Source organism: Carettochelys insculpta, chromosome 1 (assembly GCF_033958435.1).
Source record: "Carettochelys insculpta isolate YL-2023 chromosome 1, ASM3395843v1, whole genome shotgun sequence".
In the NCBI taxonomy this organism is placed as follows: domain Eukaryota; kingdom Metazoa; phylum Chordata; order Testudines; family Carettochelyidae; genus Carettochelys; species Carettochelys insculpta.
This window is the reverse complement of record NC_134137.1, coordinates 228337333-228357381: the sequence shown is the minus strand read 5'-3', so window position 1 is coordinate 228357381 and position 20049 is coordinate 228337333. Positions and strand designations below refer to the sequence as shown.

At 43.5% G+C, this 20049-nt stretch overlaps 1 protein-coding gene across 2 annotated transcripts in view; it reads left to right on the top strand.

Annotated features, from left to right (window-relative positions):
- The window catches only part of SPICE1 (spindle and centriole associated protein 1), a 38559-nt gene that overhangs the window by 11695 nt on the left and 6815 nt on the right, over positions 1-20049 (top strand). Inside the window, exons 7-13 of one of the 2 annotated variants that reach the window (XM_074983580.1) lie at positions 1287-1423; positions 3618-3758; positions 6015-6280; positions 11678-11809; positions 12645-12780; positions 15562-15786; positions 19160-19632. In XM_074983580.1, the coding sequence (XP_074839681.1) occupies positions 1287-1423; positions 3618-3758; positions 6015-6280; positions 11678-11809; positions 12645-12780; positions 15562-15786; positions 19160-19632 (1510 nt within the window). The remainder of the gene's footprint in view (positions 1-1286; positions 1424-3617; positions 3759-6014; positions 6281-11677; positions 11810-12644; positions 12781-15561; positions 15787-19159; positions 19633-20049) is intronic. The other variant, XM_074983579.1, reaches the window with a different exon arrangement.

Here is a 20049-nt window from a genome sequence, read left to right as displayed (position 1 = left end):
ATATTTGGAAGCTGAAAGAGTACATTGTCAGTGTTATATGCGTGGTAGATAATGTATTTGTTTCATTGTTTAAGGCAGGTGCCTAATAAAAGTTAGCTAACATTTAGCATGTTTGATGATGGGGAGTGGTGTACGTTTGAAGGCCTGTATGGCTACATCTATGTGGCACTCTAAACTTGAAATAAGATACATAATTTGCATAATGCAAATTGCATATCTAATTTCTAGTTTATTTCAAAATAATGTGCTATTTCAAGGCAGTCCTTACTCCTCCAGCAACAAGGAGCGTAGGGTTGCTGAAATAGCATGTGCCTGTTATTTGGAAATAACAGGAGTGTTTCAAAGAGAGTAGCTATTTTGGGATACCGAGGTATCCCAAAATAGCTCTGCCATGTAGACATACCCTGTGTGTAGGATTAGTGTGGGTATCTATAATTTGCATAGGTGTAGTATGGTTTGTGTGGACTTGCCTTGTGGTTCTCCATCAGTGTTGTATTCACTTCAACAATTTATATTGTGAATGAAATTTTTATATGGTATTTTCGCTACATTTGGCCATGTTGGTTTGCAGCTCCAGCAATATGTATTTGTAGTAATTGAACAAAATAGCATTTGATTTGAAAAAAGTTGTGCTGCATTTCTTAAAGTAGCACGGAGGAAGTTTCAGGTATCGTCACTACATTACAGCTGTATAAGTGTGCTGCTACTGTAATGCTCCTCATGTAGACCAGAGATGGGCAACCGTGAATCATGAGTGGGTCCTCTCTCACCTCAGTGGGCTGGGGTTCCACCAGGGGCCCTGCAGCTCCCTTGTCCGGCTTCTCACACTGTGCACCAGGCCACCAAAGCACCGCACTTGACTGCTTCTCCCCCTCCCACCCAGCACTTCTGAAGAACTGCAAATTGCCTGAGTTGCTCTCTATCCCCACGCCTCCCCCTCCCTCTCAGCTGTTCAAGCTCTGGGAGGTGGGAAGAGGAGTGTGGATGGAGTACAGGTCAGGTAATTGACAGTGCTTTGAAAGTACAGGGAGGGCGTGGGAGGAGTAGGAAGTTTGGTGTTCTAGTGTAGACACACCTTGTGTACAGAGAAGGAGGACTTGTGTAAATAAAATACAATGGGAAGGACTTAACTCCTTTCTAGGATTTTGCAGCTTTGCATTAATGAGGAACTTGTTTGAGCAATTTTTTAAACCATGTTATGAACAGCTGGTAAAGATTAGCTGTGAGCATTATCATTTCAGAGTTCATTGTATCCTTACACTCTCTGACACTTATTTTATATGTAGGCTGCTCCAGTTACTGAACAAAGAAAAAGCTGCTGGGGCTTCCCAGGTATGGGCTGAGAAGCAACCGAGAACTCCTACCCCATCACAGAATGCAGAGGTAGCTGTGACCCCTCCAACTGTTCTACCATCATCAGAAGGTACGGGTTTGATTCTGCTGGAACATTTAACTCTCAAAGCTTGTAAGTAGCTAACCATATCTTTCTCAGAGTAGTAACAGAGAGGGAGCCGTGCTAGTCTATATACTGTCAAAACAAAAAAGCAGCAAAGTAGCACTTTAAAGACTAACGAAATAATTTATTAGGTGATGAGCTTTCGTGGGACAGACCCACTTCTTCAGACCATAGCCATACCAGAACAGACTCAATATTTAAGGCACAGAGAACCAAAAATAGTAATCAAGGTTGACAAATCAGAAAAAAAAATTATCAAGGTGAGCAAATCAGAGAGTAGAGGAGCGGGGGCGGGGGAGGAGTCAAGAATTAGATTAAACCAAGTGTGCAAAAGAGCTCCTATAATGACCCAGAAGATTCGCATCCCGGTTCAAACCACATGTTAACGTGTCGAATCTGAATATAAAAGAGAGTTCAGCAGCCTCTCTTTCAAGATTCTTGTGAAAATTCCTCTTCATTAAGACGCAGACTTTTAAGTCATTAACAGAATGGCCCACTCGATTAAAATGTTGGCTGACCAGTTTGTGGATTAGGAGTGTTTTTATGTCTTTTTTTTTTTTTGCCCATTAACTCTTTGTCTAAGAGAGTTTGAAGTCTGTCCAATATACAAAGCATCTGGGCATTGTTGGCACATGATGTCATATATGATGTTAGTTGAGGAAAATGAGAATGTGCCCTTGATTCTGTGAATAACCTGGTTAGGTCCAGCGATGGTATCTCCAGAATAGATATGTGGACAAAGCTGGCAGCGGGCTTTGTTGCAAGGAAAAGTTGCAGGACTGGTGTTCCTGTGGTATAGACTGTGGCTGTTGGTGAGAATCCTCATAAGGTCCCTGGGAGGTTGTCTGTAGGAGAGAACAGTCCTGTCACCTAAGGCCTTCTGGAGCGTGGCATCCTGATTAAGGATTCGTTCCAGTGGTTTGAGTTGGGAGCTGTAGGTGAGGACCAGTGGTGTTCTGTTCTTGGCTTTTTTGGGCCAATCTTGGAGTAGCTGGTTTCTGGGTATTCGTCTGGCCCTGTCGACTTGTTTTTTTTATTTCTCCTGGTGGGTAATTCAGGTTTATGAATGTTTGGTAGAGGTCTTGTAGTTTTCGGTCTCCATCAGTAGGATCAGAGCAAATGCGATTTGTACCTAAGGGCTTGACTGTAAACAATGAATCTAGTTGTGTGTGCAGGATGGAAGCTAGAAGTGTGTAGATAAGTATAGCAATCAGTGGCTTTCTGGTAGAGTGGTATCAATCAGGCCATCCTTCATTTGTACTGTAGTGTCCAGGAAATGTATCTCTCGTGTGAAGTAAACGAGGCGTAAGTTGATGGTGGGGTGCAGATTGTTAAAGTCTCTGGAATTCTTCTAGAGTCTCTATATCATGGGTCCAAATCATAAAGATGTCATCGATGTATCTTAAGTAGAGGAGTGGTAACAGGGGACAAGAGCTGAGGAATCGTTGTTTCTCAGAGTAATTTTAGTGGCTAGAAAGAGACCAAAGTATAGCTTCAGAAATCTGAGGTGGGTTGGCAGAGTAAGGAGCTGGCAGTTTGAATGCGTATCTATTGAGAGAGAAGGTGTGGGAGATAATGTGTTTTCTTGGACCAACTTCTTTTGCTGAGGGAGAAGAACTTCTGAGCTAAACAGAGCTCTTTATGTTTAGGAAAGATATTTAGCTATGCCACTGAGTGAAAGGTGGAATAGATTGATGATGATTATAAGTGGTTAAGATGTACTCTCAGTGAAGTGGCCTGTTAACATCTCTCCAGTCATAGGACTTAAAAAGGATGGGTTAGTGGATGATGGATTATTTTTACATAAATCCAGTATCTTCATTAAGACCATGTTTTTAGTATCTTGCAAAGTTATAAAATTAAGCTCCAGGCCCATCTTTTGAAGTTATGTGATTTTTCTTTTGAGGAGTACTGAGAGGTCAGATCTGGGGGGGGGTTGTTTTGAGAACAGTGTGATATGATAGGGTTGTTTTTGTTTCTGTTTTTTTGTCTTTTGTAATTTTTCTGTGTTAATTTGCTCAAGTATAATGATTGTGTGGGTGAAACCAGACAGTTGTTGTTCAGGCATTTAGTGCATTGAATGAAATATTTTGCAGTTAATCATTTGTTAGGCAAAGAACTCTACATGTGATTTTTTTTTTTCTTGTTTGTTTTTAATCAGCCCTCAATACGACCAGAGTAGTCCAGAGAGTCCATTCAAGGCTTCAGAATAATGATAAAGAGCAGGCTCCAGATTCTTCTTTCACTGTGAAACAAGTGCTGAACCCAAACCCAAGGAAGCAAAAGCAAGTTTCAACAAAAGGTTTGGTCCTTTTTTAAAATGAAGAATTCATCCAAAATACTTGGGACTGTATATATCTGCCTCCCCCCAAACCCCCAGTGCCCCTTAAAGCTCCAGTTGAGACCATGTTTTCCTTAAATGACACTGATTATCAGTGTAATTTATTGGAGTTTAAACCTGAGTTACAGTAGTAGTTGAGTATGTAGGCTGATAGGAAAGAATTCTCACCTTTCCCTGCCTGTGGTCTGTAGTTATAGTATATTCTCTTTGCTTAGAAGTGTACTTTCAGCTCTGGTGTGTGCTAAGATTAGAGATAGGGGTAGTGAAAACACTGCTGAGATTACATTGTGTTATACTCTTTAAAAGACTGAAATTTTTGTTTCGAATTTAGACTCCATATTTGGCACAACAGCCCCTCAGGGAACAATTTTGAAGTGTTCATGTAGACTGTTTTAAGAAAATACTTATGTTTTAGGAAATAATTTAAAAATGCTTCCTGTATGAAATTTTGATCCGGATGTTTTGGGGTTGTTTTGGTTGCCTCTAGCTTTAGAAGGAGGGGAAAAAACAGAACGGTCTCTCTTCTTTGGCACCTTCTCTCTTCCCCTCTCACCCCCCAACTTCTAAAATTTCTCACATAATACTATATGGACAGGATACTTAAGAAATCTGACTGTTCTGTGCATAAATAATAGTTCCCCTTTCTCCTCTTAACTGAATAGATGTGCACAAAGTGGCTGGGTTGCAGAAGACCAGCCTGGACTGAGTCCACATGTTGCTGTTACTGGCTCATCATCAAAAGAGGCAACAGTGCTATGAGGCGCTAGCTCAGTGTGCAATGTTGCATTGTCCTTGCCAGGGCTTCATACTGACATTGCTGTTTTGGTACCACCAGGCAGTAGGCTTGTGGGGAGCCAAGTGGAGGAGCTGCCATGTAAGACATACAAGGGTGTATTCAGAGGGACAGCTTTGGGGCATGGAATGTCATTCATGAGTTATGAGAATCTGGGAGATGCTTTTCTCCAGAAGCAGTTCTAGTCCTGCTGATTGACTTAAATGCATATGAGGACTCTCTCTTCTGAAAAACGAAAGGAAGCTTGTCAGACAGCAGGCTGGAGGAGAGGAGGTGGCACCTTGATTCTGCGTGCACCTTCTACTTCCTATGTCTCAGCTCTGCTATATTTTGTTCATCACAGCCAAGTCTTGGTCAGATATGCCTGGGCAGATCTGTCAAGCTTTGATTCCTGCTGGGGAGCATAGTGAACATTGGGGAATATAGATGGGTCATCTTTATGACAACTCACCTATTGCTTTCTACATGGCTGTCCTCGTGCACATCCTGGGACTTTTTTCTATGCTGTATTGCACAGATCTATGATGATCTTCAATCTGTCTATTCAGCATTTAGGGGTTTGTAGAAGAGTTGACTATCAATCATGTTGGTTTTGCAGAAATTTAGACCAGGGTTTCCCAAAACGAGACCTGAAGGAGGGGAAATCCAACATAGAGTTGTCCTTGTGGGTTGAAGGCTGGTGGATCAGCAGTATATTCCTATGGTTATTTGAGTTCAACAGCAAGGATTTTGCAGTTACCCACCAAGGGAGAAAACACTATAAACAAATGTTGGGCTTTGATGTTCATTTGTCATATATGTAAACCAGGTATAGTCTCTACCTCCTTGGAAGTTATGAGGGTGATTCTTAGAGTCATGGCTTAGGCCACATGTACACAGGCAGCTCACAATACTATGGGCTTGTCTACACTACCTCCCTCCTTCTTCGAAGAGAGCATGGTAAGTAGGGTGTTGAGAGTTTATTAATGAAGTGCTGTGCTTCATATGCAGCACTTTATTAAGCAAATTTCTCCCCCACCCCCCCACCCCCGCAGCAACTTCGGAGTTTTAAATTTTGAAGTGCCGAATCATGTCTAGCCGCGGCTCACCTGCCGGTACTTCGAAGTCTTTTTACTTCTCATTTTGTGCACACATGCACGAGCGCAGCAAGTTAATCTGCTGTAAAGAGCCAGTGAGAACCAGGCTACAGCTACAGCGCTGCTCCCAGCGCTGTTAGCTATTCCCCTCGTTAAGGTGGTTTAGATAGAGCACTTGGAGTTCTCCTCTCTCCCAGTGCTCATACTGTGCCACATTGTCAATTTAAAGCACTAAGTACTTCTCCAGTAGCATATTTCAACAAAAAAATACTTTTTTTTTTATTGGAATCAAAAATTTTGTTAAACTAACAATTAAAATTTAAAGGACTTTCTGTCTGTCTCTCTCAGTGAAAAGAAACCAAACTGCACAGGTGGCTTCCAAACAGAGGAGAAATGATTCTCTTGTTAATGGAGTTGCCTTTGAACTCCCAAGTGGCAATAAATCTAGCCTGGATGTTCTTAATCACATGATACATGATGTGGAGCGTGAAATGGAGGAATACGAGCGATGTACAGGCCGTGAGGTTCAGAAAACACAGAACTCTCAAGGCCTCACAGGGTTCACCATGTCACTGGTGAACATGCTCTGTCGTCTGATGCGCTACGTCAAGGAGGTGAGAAGTCTTATGTGAACTGCTCTTGCAGGTAGAATGAATAAGCCCAAGTATTCTAGGGTAATTTACAAACTTCAGTTGGACGTTTTCTAACTTCCAAGAGCTTTGCTTTGCAGCCTCAATATCTTTAATTTCTGAAACTGCACACAAGCCTAACAAAACTATTAATTATTCAGCAGAAACTATATTCCCTCTAATGATCAGTCAGGACTTCAGTGAACTGAATTGGAGGAGATCTCGCATAGAAGGAATCCTAGTCCATTTAGAACATGTTTAAATTACAAAAATGCGTATTCAGAATATTGGGTGCATTTAAATGTTGCTTTGTTCAGAATTGATTGGTACTTGTCTGTCTGACTGTATTAGGTATGTGGGCTCTGGGATTATTTATATACTAACAATCTCAGTCCCTTCCTAGTTCCTCCACATGTGCCTGAGAAATACATCACAATACTTAGCTTTTACTTGTTTCACAGTGAACGGTGCTGCACTGAGCATAGGGGTTTTTAGGCTCTTGCATCTGGGTGATAGTGCTCCTTTCTGTAGTGGTGGTTCCTCTCACTATGCTCCCGCTGACTGTAGGCAACGTGGCCCAGGTCTGGACTACAAATATTTGGTTAGGTTGTAACCCTGGGTCTGGGACACAGAGTAGATTGCATCACAAATAGCAGAACATGGTCCCTAGCTGAAAAACACCATGTTCCAGTTGGTACCTTGGGGTGCTAAGAAGCTGCCCTGCTTCCTATTCCAACCAAAAACTTCCTGAAATAAATCACATCAGTCACCGTTTTCTCCTTTTATAGGTTTGTACGGGTCTAGGGCATTGTTCCCAAGAAGCTGAGCACTTGGGCTTCAACCCAGGGGAAATTCAGGTGATTAGCACAGTGCCCTGTTTCTATTAGCAGTGCACATCCACACATGCCTTGTTGCACATAACAAAATTTTTTCCTCAGGCTGATCTGAGGTTAGGCCTCAGGCAAAGAGTTCCTGGGCAGTACGTTCCCTTGAGAGCCACTATCTGCTCCCTTTCACTGCCTCCCTATGGGCTGCTCTGCACACCTTTTTATAAGGCCTGCACAAGCTGGAGGCAGGACATCACAGGCTTATCTGGTTGGGACTCTTTGGGCCATGAGCTGTCTCTCAAATCCCACGCTTGAGAGCAAGGGGTTGTATATCCTATCGCATTCCAGTTTTAAGGTTCTTATCTTTTTTGATGCTTCTCGCTTTATATTTTGTAGCCGGTTATTACTTTTCATACTTAACCATTCAGACTTTGCAAAATTGCTTTTATTCTTTAGTTCAGTTTCCTCTTTTTTCTGTTTTTTTTTTTTTTTTTTTTCTTTTTGGTGCTTTTTTTTTCTTTTGTCCATCAGACCAATGATTTCATCGGATATCCATGGGTTTTACTTATATAGTAACTTCTTCCCTGCACTTTTTTCTGCAGATCTGTAATTAAATCTCTTGGGCATTCCTATGCCACTCGATCTTTTGTTTCTATTATTGATCCATAACACTTGTTCTTTGTAGTGACTTTGTAGCTCATGATTCATCAGAATTTCAAGAGTCCACTCTCACTAGTGTTTGTTTTTTGTTTCTCTTAGTTTAATATTCAGTATCATTAATTCCCCTGTATGATCTGATCCACAGTCTGCACTTGTCATAATCCTAACCTTCCTAACTCTTTTTCTGTACATATGGTTCATTCATTTTTATCACAGACTGGTTTTATACATCCTTCTGGTGATTCTCATGTATGCCTCATGCTTTCTTTTTTGGTCAAAATAAGCATCCCTAATAATGGGTCCTCTTTCTTGAAATTTGCAATGAATCTTTTTCCCTTTGTCACTTCTTTCATTAAGATCAAATGGGCTAGCTGCCACAGATGTTCTTTTCCTTCCTACTTCTGTTTTCAGTCTCCCATAAGAATTGCCACTTTGGTCTTTGCACCACTGATTTTTCATATAATTTTGTGACCTCATCAAAATCATTGGCTGTTGGGGCATATATTTGAATTATATTTTTTGGAAGTGCCTTTATCATTCTTATTGTTACATGTACAGATGATAGATTTACTTGTTTGATCCATCCAGTTATAAATCTATACACTCCTTCCTGCTTAGCCACCTGCACCAGTAACTGTGTATTCTTTGATGATTGGAAGACCTTAACAGTCCTATTGAGCTCTCCAGAAAGTGTTGCTTAGTCCCGCTATTGTAATAGCTAGCCTTTCCATTTCTTGGCATAGAGTGGCTAGCTTCCCATATTGAATCAGTCCCATTACATTTCATGTCGTGATTCTTGCAGTTGTCCATTTCACACGTCCAGTCTTATGGAGCACCAGTTCATGCTCAGTACCAGATTATTTAATTGTTGAGGAAGACTTAATTCAGTTGCTGTGGTAGAACTTTGAAGCTGTATACTGCCCGAGGGTCCCAGGAATCCAAGTGTAGCCAGGCTTTTGGGGTTGGAACACCAGCCCTTAGCCAGAAGGCTTAACCTGTGAGGCACTAAGATTTTTGGCAGCAGGCTTATTGAATGGCAGCTTGCATTAACCATGTCACAGTACTGAGTACCGTCTTTGGCCATTTGTGGCATTTGATATCTGTAGCAATGCCAGCTACTATGCCGAATCCTGTTGGTACTGTCATCAAATTGTTCACTACTACTTGTTTGACAGATTTTCCTGCTTATATTGCAGCTGATCTTTATATCTGAAGATTGTTCCATTGTCCACAACTTCTGCTATTGAGCATGTCCACATGGGAAGTTTACGCAGAGCTTGAGTGAGACCAAATCCTCTTACTTTTCTAGAGGAGAAGAGGATATTCTCCAAATCCTTGCAGGGCTCAAGTAGTCAGTTGTCATTCTCCATGATACAATGAAAGTCTGTTGGCCTGACTTCCTTCTGAATGATAGGCAGGCTGACAGTTTTCCTTCATGTCTAGGCCACCGCTTCTTGAGACAAATCGATCTTCCAAGGAATACTTCAAGATGGTTACCTGATGAGAGCATCAATATGAAAATCTGTACAAGGACACTCAGATCTGGGATGCATTGAACCTGTCCCCCCATACCACTAGGCCTGGAACTCTTATTTCAGTCTGGTTTGGGTTCCTAAAAAATCATGGAATCGTTGTGCTCATTCTTGGTTCTGCCTCTACCAATCAGTCAGGTGCACATTCAGGTGAGAAAACCACCTATCCTTCCTAGTTTAGGAGATTGAGAAGGTGGACAATTTGTGTTCCATAAGTTTAAAGGAGATGTGCCAGCATGTCACCTTCCATCTGCCTCTTAGTAACTGTGTGCTTAATTGTGGACAATTCTCATTTCCAATATCCAATCCTCTTTTAGTGGTTCTCTTTAGCTTCACTGCTTTTCTCCAAGATTTTGATAGCCAGGAGTACCTCCCTCTGGAAGGAGGAGATTTACATTTACTGTTATGCAGGTGATATTCTTATCTACTCTCAGTGCTTGCAGAAGTCATCTGAGATGTCCAGTGGGTAATTCAAGCTCTGCGGCGTCAACAGCCTTTTTTTCCTAAGTTAAAAACCAGAGGTCCCAGACACTTTGTTAGCATCCCCTGCATTTGGAGGACAGATGGTGCAGTCTCAGAATAAAGGATGTAATAAAGTCCTCTATTACTTGCAGACAGCCACTTGGAGGAGCACTCTACCCACTTCATCTGAAGGCATCTAGCATAGTTACAGTCCAGCAGATTTCTCCACATGCGATGAGTGTTCCCTCTAACTTTTTCCACCCCAAGCAAAATGCATTTTTTTTATCTGCGCCAGTGTGGACAACGGTGGTGTGACACGTCACCTTTATATTGGTGCACATAACAAAATTCATGTGATGGGGGCATGGCCAGAGGACTCTCTGTGGGGCAGTGGGTTGCAGTGCATGAGTTGAGGGCTCTGACTAGGACTGTGGGCTTTAGGGTGGGGCTTGGGTTGAGGGGCTCAGGGCTGAGACAGAGGTTTGGGGAGCAAGGGCTCTGATTGGGGATGCAGGATCTGGGGTAAGGCTGTGCATAAGGGTGTTGGGGTGTTGGATGGAGCTCCATTTTTGGGGAGGGGTTCGCAGTTGGTTGTGCAGGAGTAGGTGAAGGCTCTGGTCTGGGGGTGTGGGCTTCAGGGTGGTGCTGAGGATGAAGGGTGTAGAAGGGCGCTCAGGGCTGCGGGGGAGCTCAAAGTGGGGCAGGAGGTTGGGGCTCAAGCTTACCGGGGCAGCTCTGTGCTGGGGCCATTGGGAAGGCCCCTCCCTGTCAGACCCAGCAGCTCACCCCACTTCAGCTCTGTGCTTCTGCGGGAGGCTTAATAGGAAGCTATGCAGCCATGCAATTTAGAGGAAGCCATGAACAGGACCTCTCCAGATTCTTATGTGGTTTTTTTTATGGAAACTCACAGTGAGGCTTCCACTTGCAGTCCATTGTGTGTTACTTTATCAGTGCTGGTATCCCTACAGTGATAGCACAGTACACAAAACTCAAAGGCAATCTTTCAGATCCAGCAGTAAGTCTTGCCAGAGATGCCTGTCAGTCTTTATGCTGTCACACTCATAGAAGGGCAGATGACCTCCAGCAGAACCCAGGAGGAGCATCAGCTGGCTGGAGAGTAACACCATCACTAATATCCTGGGGCATTCCTTCCCTCTTGTCTTGACCACCATTGATAAGATGGCAAAGATTTAAGTTGGCAGGAAAGCCAGGACTTTCACTCCTCATTGCAGAGGTGGAGGAGTGTCTAGAATCCTCCTTGGACGGTGAGGAAATCTCTCTGTTGCATTAACTTATGTTAAAGTAGAAGATCAGTTTACAAACTGTCGATCTTGTGGGAAGGGGCTATGAACTGCAAAATCCTTTGCTTAACATTCTTCTAATGGCGTGTTTTCTAAACCAACTTGTTTCCCTTTCAGCAAGTTAAAAAAGGGAGCTCTTGTGCTTAAGGCCCTGGTAGAAGCAACACTGGAGAATAAATGCCTTCTCCTATGATTAGTCTGACCTGTCTTCACCAGAATGGGCAGGAAGGTCAAGCCAGTCACGAGTAGCATAGAGTAGTTGTAGCACCAGCAACTCTACATTTTCTTTTGTGCAAAATAATAGGGTACAGAATTAGTTGTGTCCTTTTGTAAAGGTTATGAAGAAAGAAGCATAGGAGTTTTAAAAGCCTTCACTACTCCTGTGCTGTCATGGGAGAATGGGGACAGGACAGTAGCACAAGTTGCACAGAGTGTCAGGTTGAATGTCCAGTAAACAGACACACAGTGGTAACACTAAGATCACCTTAAATCTGGTAGCAAAAGCTGTATTTCTATGCTAACTTGGTAGTGAGGCTTGGAGTTGCTCCTACTTGTAAGCATGAACTTGTTGGGCTTTTTTCTTTTTTGTTTTCCCCCCAGAGTGAGATGCAGCTGCATCAGGAGGCAGCGATGAGGCAGCAAGCTGAGGGGGTGCTGAGTGAACACAGAGCACTGATTGATGCTCTGACAGCTGAAATCCTTCTGGTCCGAGAAGAAAGTGCTGCCATGCAGGTACAGAGAGTTGCTAAGCCTTTCCTTTGACACCCTCTGAAACCCAAGGCAGGAACTAATGGAGTGAAAAATTTAAACAGGCTCTTCAGCTCTAGAGTGATGTCTGAGCAGACATACATTGGCAGAGCAGCACAAAGAAGAGGACCTTAAGCTTGAGGGTGGGAGCTCTGCAAATCTGCACTGGAAGTGTGATAGTAGAATCGGAGGGCTCTAATAGCAGATGGGGTTGTGATAGAGGGGTGTGTGCAAGTGTAATCCCAGCCATAAGTGCCTCATTCTAACTAGTGTTATATGCTCACTTCAGCAAGCTCCAAATTCGTATAAATTTAAAAGGGAACAATGAAAAATCTTTTTTTAAAGAAAATCCCTTTTAAACTTTGACAGATGACTGAGTTAGTATAGTATAACTTAGCGTGACTTCAGGGGATGCTTACTATGCAATCTACGTGTTTTAAAAATCTGTCTCTTTACTCTCACTGTATTACTACTGGAGGGGAAGTGAAATGGAACTGATTTGATATTGATTTCAGCATGCCCCTCTGCAGCTGTGGTGCATTTCGGTGGATGTTGCAGCCATAAGAGAAAGCAGCCTGGGGAAGGAAGAGATGGATGGGGGCAGTGGAGAATAAGCAATAAAATATCACGTTAGTCAGGAAGGGGTGGGGAAGCCACTTTTTGGCACCTTACTGGTCAGAGAAAAGCTTTGACACTAAGATGGGAAATATATATTCCTCCACTGAGAGGAATTAATCTGTATCTCATTTCTATCCCTGGAATGCTGATCTCCGTGTGTTTTCTTTTTTTTTTTTTTTTTTTTTCTTTCCCCTTCTCTTAGAAAAGGCTTCAACAGTACATGGTGGTGACAGATGAGCAGCTGATTTCACTCACTCGTGCATTCAAAAGCCTCCCTATAACAGATCCTAGCAGAGGGCAAAGTCCAGCAGATTTTGGAGTGGCAGTCAGCAGTAAAGGTGGGTGTCACTTCAGTGCATTAATAACTTTGGATAGTTGCCAAAAATCACTGATACAGACAGATACCTGTTATCTCATTGAATTCACTGGGACTATGCCAGATAATTTACTGTTGAGCATGATAATTGTTGTCACTGTCTAGTCCTTGGCTAACTAATGAATTTTTTTTCCACAGAAGAAGATAAATGGGTTAAATCTTTGTGCCTTCTAGGCACTTCCCATATAAACCTGGAAACTGTTATCTGCTTGTAGTCACAGTGAGCAGCTCTTCTCAGATGCTCTGGTCCAAGCACATAGCTGCTACTCTTTTTGGATTTTACAGACTTATTCTCCTCCTCTTTTCTCCTTTTTCTGTCTCTCCCTGCTGTACAGCTCTGGCTGAGGTCTCTCCCTCTGCTGGCAATTCCAAGTCTGTATCTGGACTGTGAGGTTTAGCCCTGTAAACAGTGGACCTATGTTGTAGATGTGATTGTACCACAAACACTTCTCTTGCCATGAATGACCCTTTCCTTTACTCTCCCTATGAGGATTCTGTTTTGGAAGAGGCCTCACAGCTGTTTCTGCCATCACTCCACAGGTTTCAAAGCAAAACTTGAACACAGGTAACCTCTCCAAACCCTCTGTTCTCATTAGGAGGCATCCAAAAAAAAAGGCTTTCAGAAGGATCAAAGCTTCAAAGCATGTTTCTTCCTGCAATTCCTGACCAAGGAGATGTCTTACTCCCCTCAGACTCCTCTCTGGGTGATTCCAGCACTGGAGCCATGTGTTTCAGATACAGTAGTAGACGAGGCTAACTCATTAGTTATTTTAACAGGTACAGTAAACCCTCGATTTAACGGACTAGTAGGGTGGATGGTGTCTTCTGTTCCTGAAAGTCTGTTAAATGCGAGGGTTTACTGCCCACCCACCCCTGTCAGTCCCTCCCCCCCCCCCCAAAAAAAAAGGGGTGCTGGAACAATTTGTATAATGGGGGTGCTGAGAGCTACTGAACCAAACTGTAAGCCCTGTAGGCGGTGGTAACCACTCCAAGCAAGCGGGTTTGGTAGCATGCCAAAACCCCTATTTCCAGTGCCTGTGTTTGGATGCTTCTTTAGGAAAAGGTGGAAACCAACTCTTATGTCAAAACCTAGTGAGGGGCTAGTGGATTAGAGAGCTCTTTTTTTTTTTTTTCCTTCCCACTCTTGACCTCACTGTTAGAATGTAGTTTGCCCTAGACACTTGATCTGGCAACAACTTTAGCAGTGAAATATTGTACATATTCATAAATAGGTGTAATCAGTCTTTTCAGTCCACATTCATATGTCTGCACTCCATAGTCCGTGCACTGAATGTCTCAACTGCTAGTGTCCTGCAACCGTGAGGCAGTATACAAGGTCTTTTCATTCTTATTTCTCAAGAAAGCCATTCATGCTGTGTCATTATGAAAGGTCCTGTCTACAGAGTTCAGGTGGAAAATGGTGCATTACCTCTACAGTACTCCTATGTCAAACGGGACTGGGGGAAGAAAGGTGATGTTCCAAATGACCATTTAATAGTGATGACTGTGTTGTAATTGGAACCATGTAGTATGACAGGATGGGGGTAAACCAGAGCTGAAAGCAAATAAGTTTTCACCCACTTGTTTTGAAGATTATTTTGGTGTTCCAATTGAAAACATCTGCCTAAAGCTGGGAATATAGCATGGGGCTTGGCGCTCATACTCTGTTTGGACACCAGTGCATAAATGAGATCTCTCTGCTTTGCAGTTATATGAAAATGAGAGCCACAGTTTAGATGACTGTGTGCATACTAGTTATAGAGAGTGAATTTGGAGGGAGGATATTGTCAGACCTTCCCTGAGAGTTATCCCAGGCCCTCACTTTAGTGATGCCCCTTGTTGGGCCAGAGCCCCAAGCTGGGTCTCGAGAATCTCCCTGCTTAGAGACAGACTTACCTTCCCTGTACCAGACCCCTCAAAGAATGTCTGCTGTTTGTGTTAAAGTTGCAGCTGCAAAGGACCCTGAAGGTCTTTTGCTCAGAAACTATTTAGCTTCTGTTTCTGCTGCATGCTTGTCTTTTTGGTACACCCCAGCCCCTCCTGCGTTCCCATGCTTTTCCCACTTCTTTTTACAAGGTCTGTCTCTTGTTACACAAAGGACTAATAAACTGGACTAGTTTTAACTGGCACAATAACAATATGATAATGATATGCATTACATATGTAACCTCTGTATAAGGTCCGTGTTACTGACACATCTTTGAAGAGCATTGCTGTTAAGTTTCTTCCCAGTATACTTTAATAAACCTGCTTAGTTTTTATCTGTGTGACTAAATTCTTGGGAAGAGAATTCCTTTGCTTAACAGTATACATCACCAAATGATAGGAAATACAGTGGTAACCGGTATTTCTCTGTGAACCGATCCACTTTACAATGAAGAGCCAAATACATAGGTGTGTATTTTGAATGGCTGACAGTTGCACACTCAGTGACAGTCTTTTATTGAGGTGATCTACAATCTGATGTCCTTTGGATCACTGAAGTTTTTTAGTTTCCATCTTGGAGTTTTGGAAACTTGTTTCAGAGATAAGGTTACCTTAGGTATATTAAGGTTTTGTGTTCTTTCCATGCACGCTTATTGTATAGGTCTTCACTGACGGTAAAACAGTTAGGTGAATCACACACCCCCATATTTTCAAATATACAACTGCAAGATCTGTCTTGAGGTGAATTTATTCTTCTGTTGCTCATATACTAAAATTTGTTTCTAACGCACCTGATTCTTGCTTTGTGTCTCTTTAGAGAAGCCTAGTATATACTCCTCTGTGCCCAGGAACAATATTTTCAGCAGGGAAAACATACCTGTATCCTCACAGGAGGAGTTGCCTGTGAAAATTTCCCAGTGGACAAGTCCCCCAGACACTGCGGTGGCTGGTAACAGTTTGCCAACTCATATGTTCCAGCCAGCTGTGTTGTTATCTCCACCTAGACAGAGGAGTATCCAGGATTTCTCTCATTTTCAGAATGGTAAGATGGCCTCTCTTTGGACAGAATGAGATCCTACACATATGGGGTGCGTCTACACTAGCCGGCTACTTCGAAGTAGCTGGCACAATGTCGAAATAGCACACGTCGCGTCTACACGCGCTGTGTGCTATTTCAATGTTGAAATCGACATTAGGCGGTGAGCCGTTGAAATCGCTATTCCCATCTGAAGATGGGAATAGTGCCCTACTTCGACGTTCAACGTCGAAATAGGGCCTGTGTAGATGATCCGCATCCTGCTACTTCAAAATAGCGGGGTCCTCCATGGCGGCCATCAGCTGAGGGGTTGAGAGACGCTCTGTCCAGCCCCTGTGGGGCTCTGTGGTCACCGTGTGCAGCAGCCCTTAGCCCAGGGCTTCTGGCTGCTGCTGCTGCTGCAGCTGGGGGTCCGTGCTGCTTGCACAGGGTCTGCAACGGGTTGTCGGCTCTGTGGATCTTGTGCTGTGCAGGGCAAGTGTGTCGGGGAGGGGCCCTTTCAGGGAGTGGCTTGGGGCTTTGCTGGCCTCTTATTTCAACGGGGAGCGCTTGTGTGTGTGGATGCTCCGCATTTCCTTCCGGGGCAGCTCCTTTCGATGTTCCCCATCAGTACTTCGACGTGGAATGTCGACGGCACCAGCCCTGGAGGACGTGTAGACGATATGCGTCGAAGTAGCCTATTTCGATGTCCTTACTTCGAAATAGGCTACTTCGACGTAGTGTGCTAGTGTAGACGTAGCCATGGTGTCATATATCTTGCGTTCCCACTCTCAAGTATGTTGTTCTCTATTGAAAGAACATTCATCAGCATTTGGCCATGACCATTTGTTTGGTTTGGTTTAGAGGTCTGCAACCGAAATCACGAGAAGAGCCATTTTTTTAAAATTCAGTCACAAAATCAGTACTTCAAAAGCCACAATGTATGTGAATATGAGACAGTCCTTAGTAAATAACATCAAACCGTGCTTTTTGTAACCCCTATTTTAAGAACAGCGTGCACACAATGCTTTGTACCAGTTAGAAAGTTGTTACCTCCATCTCCAGGCTTTACCCATCTTAGCCCCCTATTCCTAAGCTTAAACCCTGGCCCCATCCCCAGGAGTAACTCCTCTGAGCCCCAGCGTCCTTCCCCCCCACCCGCAGGCTTAAATCACCCTAGCGCATGCAGTTCTGTGGAGGTCACAGATACCCACCTCTCCCTTCTATCTTCTCCTTGGTGTCGTTGTATGGCTCTGACAGGGGCAGGCTCGGCCACCCTCCTCCCAGTTCTTCTGCCAGCTTAGACTTCCGCCCATGTGAGGTGGCTCCCTGCCCAGCCAGCTTTCACTTCTAGGCTCCCTGCCACAGCTGACTGCTGAGTGGCTCCGGAGGCTGCCACCACTTAAACAAAAAAACTAAGTATAGTTGCTTCATTAGCAGACAGCTGAATTTAGACTTTTGTTTAAGCAGTGGCAGTCTCCGGAGCCCCAAGAGGAGCCAGTGGTGGCAGTGGTTGGAGCCAAAGGTTGCTGACCCCTAGTTTACTTGGTTGATGGGTTGGTTTTTGGAGGCAGCCTTCCTGTGCAAGTTCACAGTTTGGGCAATCAGGTACCTGGCATCAGAACCCAGGTCTCTTGCCTTTGCACCAGGAGCTGTGTCTGTCCCCTCCCTGCTTGTCTTTCTTCTGACTGCTAATTGTCAATTTGCGCCACCCCTTCTGATGAGCAAACTTTCAGTTATGAAGCATGACAGGTAGAAATTACCATTAATCCTCAAAAATAATTATTAAATGTAGCCTATGTACTAAGTTTCAGTAAATTTTAACAATATGGGAAGTCTGAAGAGTTTGCACTGTATGGTTATTAGGGATAATAAAATGGTCTGCCATTAGCTGTTTTAAAGAACTGTTAACATTAACTCCTAAACCACAGATTTACTTCCAAATTCTCAGAAATATTACTCTGTACCCAAAAGCAAATTCTAAAATTTGGGGAAAGACAAACTATGCTAGCTTAGCAGCAGGTAACTCATATGCTATTTTCAGCATTTTGCATTTTCCCTTTGAGTTTGATTATGAGAATAATTAGAGATCATTCTTTATAAAATGCAGAACATACTGGCTGTGTCTACACAGGCATAAATCTTTGAAATAGCCATATTTCGAAGATTACTAATGAGATGCTGAATTGAATATTCAGCACCTCATTAGCATTAGGACACTTCCAGCCGCGGTGCTTCGAAAGCGCATGGCTCCCTGCAGCTACACGGGGGTCCTTATTGAAAGGACCCGCACCTTTCGAAATCACCTTATTCCGATCAGTGAGCGGGATAAGGGGATTTCGAAAGGTGCAGGTCCTTTCAAAAAGGACCCCGTGTAGCTGAGCCACGCACTTTCGATAGCGGCGCTTTTCGAAGCGCCGCAGCCAGAAGCGTCCTAATGCTAATGAGGTGCTGAATATTCAATTCAGCGTCTTATTAGTAATCTTAGAAATAATTTTATGGCAGAGTGGGCGTGTCTACACGGGCACAAATCTTCGAAATAGCCATGCTAATGGCCATTTTGAAGATTACTAATAAGACGCTGAATTGAATATTCAGCACCTCATTAGCATTAGGCTGCTTCCGGCCGCGGCGCTTCGAAAAGCGCTGCTATCGAAAGTGCGCGGCTCAGCCACACGGGGGTCCTTTTCGAAAGGACCTGCACCTTTCGAAGTCCCTAATTGATATTACAGACTGAAAAGTTAAGTTCCTCACTTCCCTGGCACTTCACCCCACTTGCTTCTGCTAGTTTAAAAGCCAAGTACAGTAGAACCGCAGAGTTACAAATATCTCAGGAATAGAAGTTGGTAGTGCTGAACAAAAAATGGCTGTTCTTTCAAAAGTTAACTGAACATTGAATTAATAGAACTTTGAAGGTTTATCATACAGAAGAAAAGTGCTGCTTTTAACCATCTCAGTGTAAATGAAGTAAGCACATAAACATTTCCTTGCCCTATCAAATCTTTTAAAAGCTTTTTTAAACTTTGCTTTTTAGTAGCTTATGTTTAATACAGTACTGTACTGTGTTTGGGTTTTGGCTTTTGTGTGTGTGGGTTCTGTTTTTGCTGCCTTATTGTAAACTCTGGTACCAAATAAGGTGTGTGGTTGCCCAGACCATTGGTAACTCTGGTGTTTTGTAATTCTGCAGTTCTATTGTATTTGTGAAAATATTTGCAGTAACTTCGTTTGGGGAACATAAGCCAACAGTGCAGCCTGAGTAGAAAACTATCCACGTCCCCATCCTTAGTTGTGTTACAGTTGAAGCCCTTCTCTGTGACTTAACTGCATTAGGTTATCACTGCACAGTCGTTCCCCTTACAGGAGACAGTTTGTTTACTATTCCTTTGCTCCTTGTCTACAGCACTGAAGACGGCAGCTCAAACATGCCCTGCATCCCACATCTCTCCATCTATGCAAGCCTCTGAGGGAGCGCCAAACTGGCAAAAGAGCTCACCTTCCTCTGGGGGAAATCGGAGCGCAAATGAAGAGAATCGCCTTCTCACCCAGAGGTGGCGAGTTCCTCCTGCTCACAAAGACTTGGAGAGTTCTTTACTGTCAGATGGTCAGCAAGGGAGAAGCACCTTGTCTCCACTGGACAGATGGGCCTTTGCTGACTCTGGAGTGGAGCAAAAGCCCAGTGCACCTGAGGAGCACATTCAAAGCAAGGATTTGCTAGGAGCCATAGCTGAGCTAACAATGCAGAACTCCATTATGAAAGCACAGCTGAGCAAATTCAGAGATTGCTCTCAAAAAGCAGCTGATGGCCTACACCAGGAAATGCCAAAGCAAAATACAAACACTAGTTTAGGATTGGCTGTGCAGGGTCAGGGACAGGTAAGAATGTAACCAAAGGTAAAGACAGAGTTGCCCTTCATCCCCCTTCTCCATTTCCTCAAAGTCTTGACTTGAGATGTCAGGTCTAGTGGGGGCACGGGGTCTCTCCTTTTTAATTTCCAACTATGTCATTTGCTGTAAGGGAGTAAGTACAATTTGTTTTGTGTACAGGGAGGTCTTCCTTTTTTTCTTAACTTCATCTCTAGCCAACTTGTCTCCCTCATCTTCATGCTTCCTTTTCACTGAAGACTGCAACTGCAGTTCCCTATCTGAGGCCCTGATGATAATGTAAGCAGCCTTTTCCCAGGTGGAAGTGAATGCTGGCCACTGAAGAATGCATGGCAGACTTAAAGAGGCCTAATCTGTTGTACCATGTAAGCATGACTGGCTTATCCTTAATGTCTGCGGGAAGAGAGG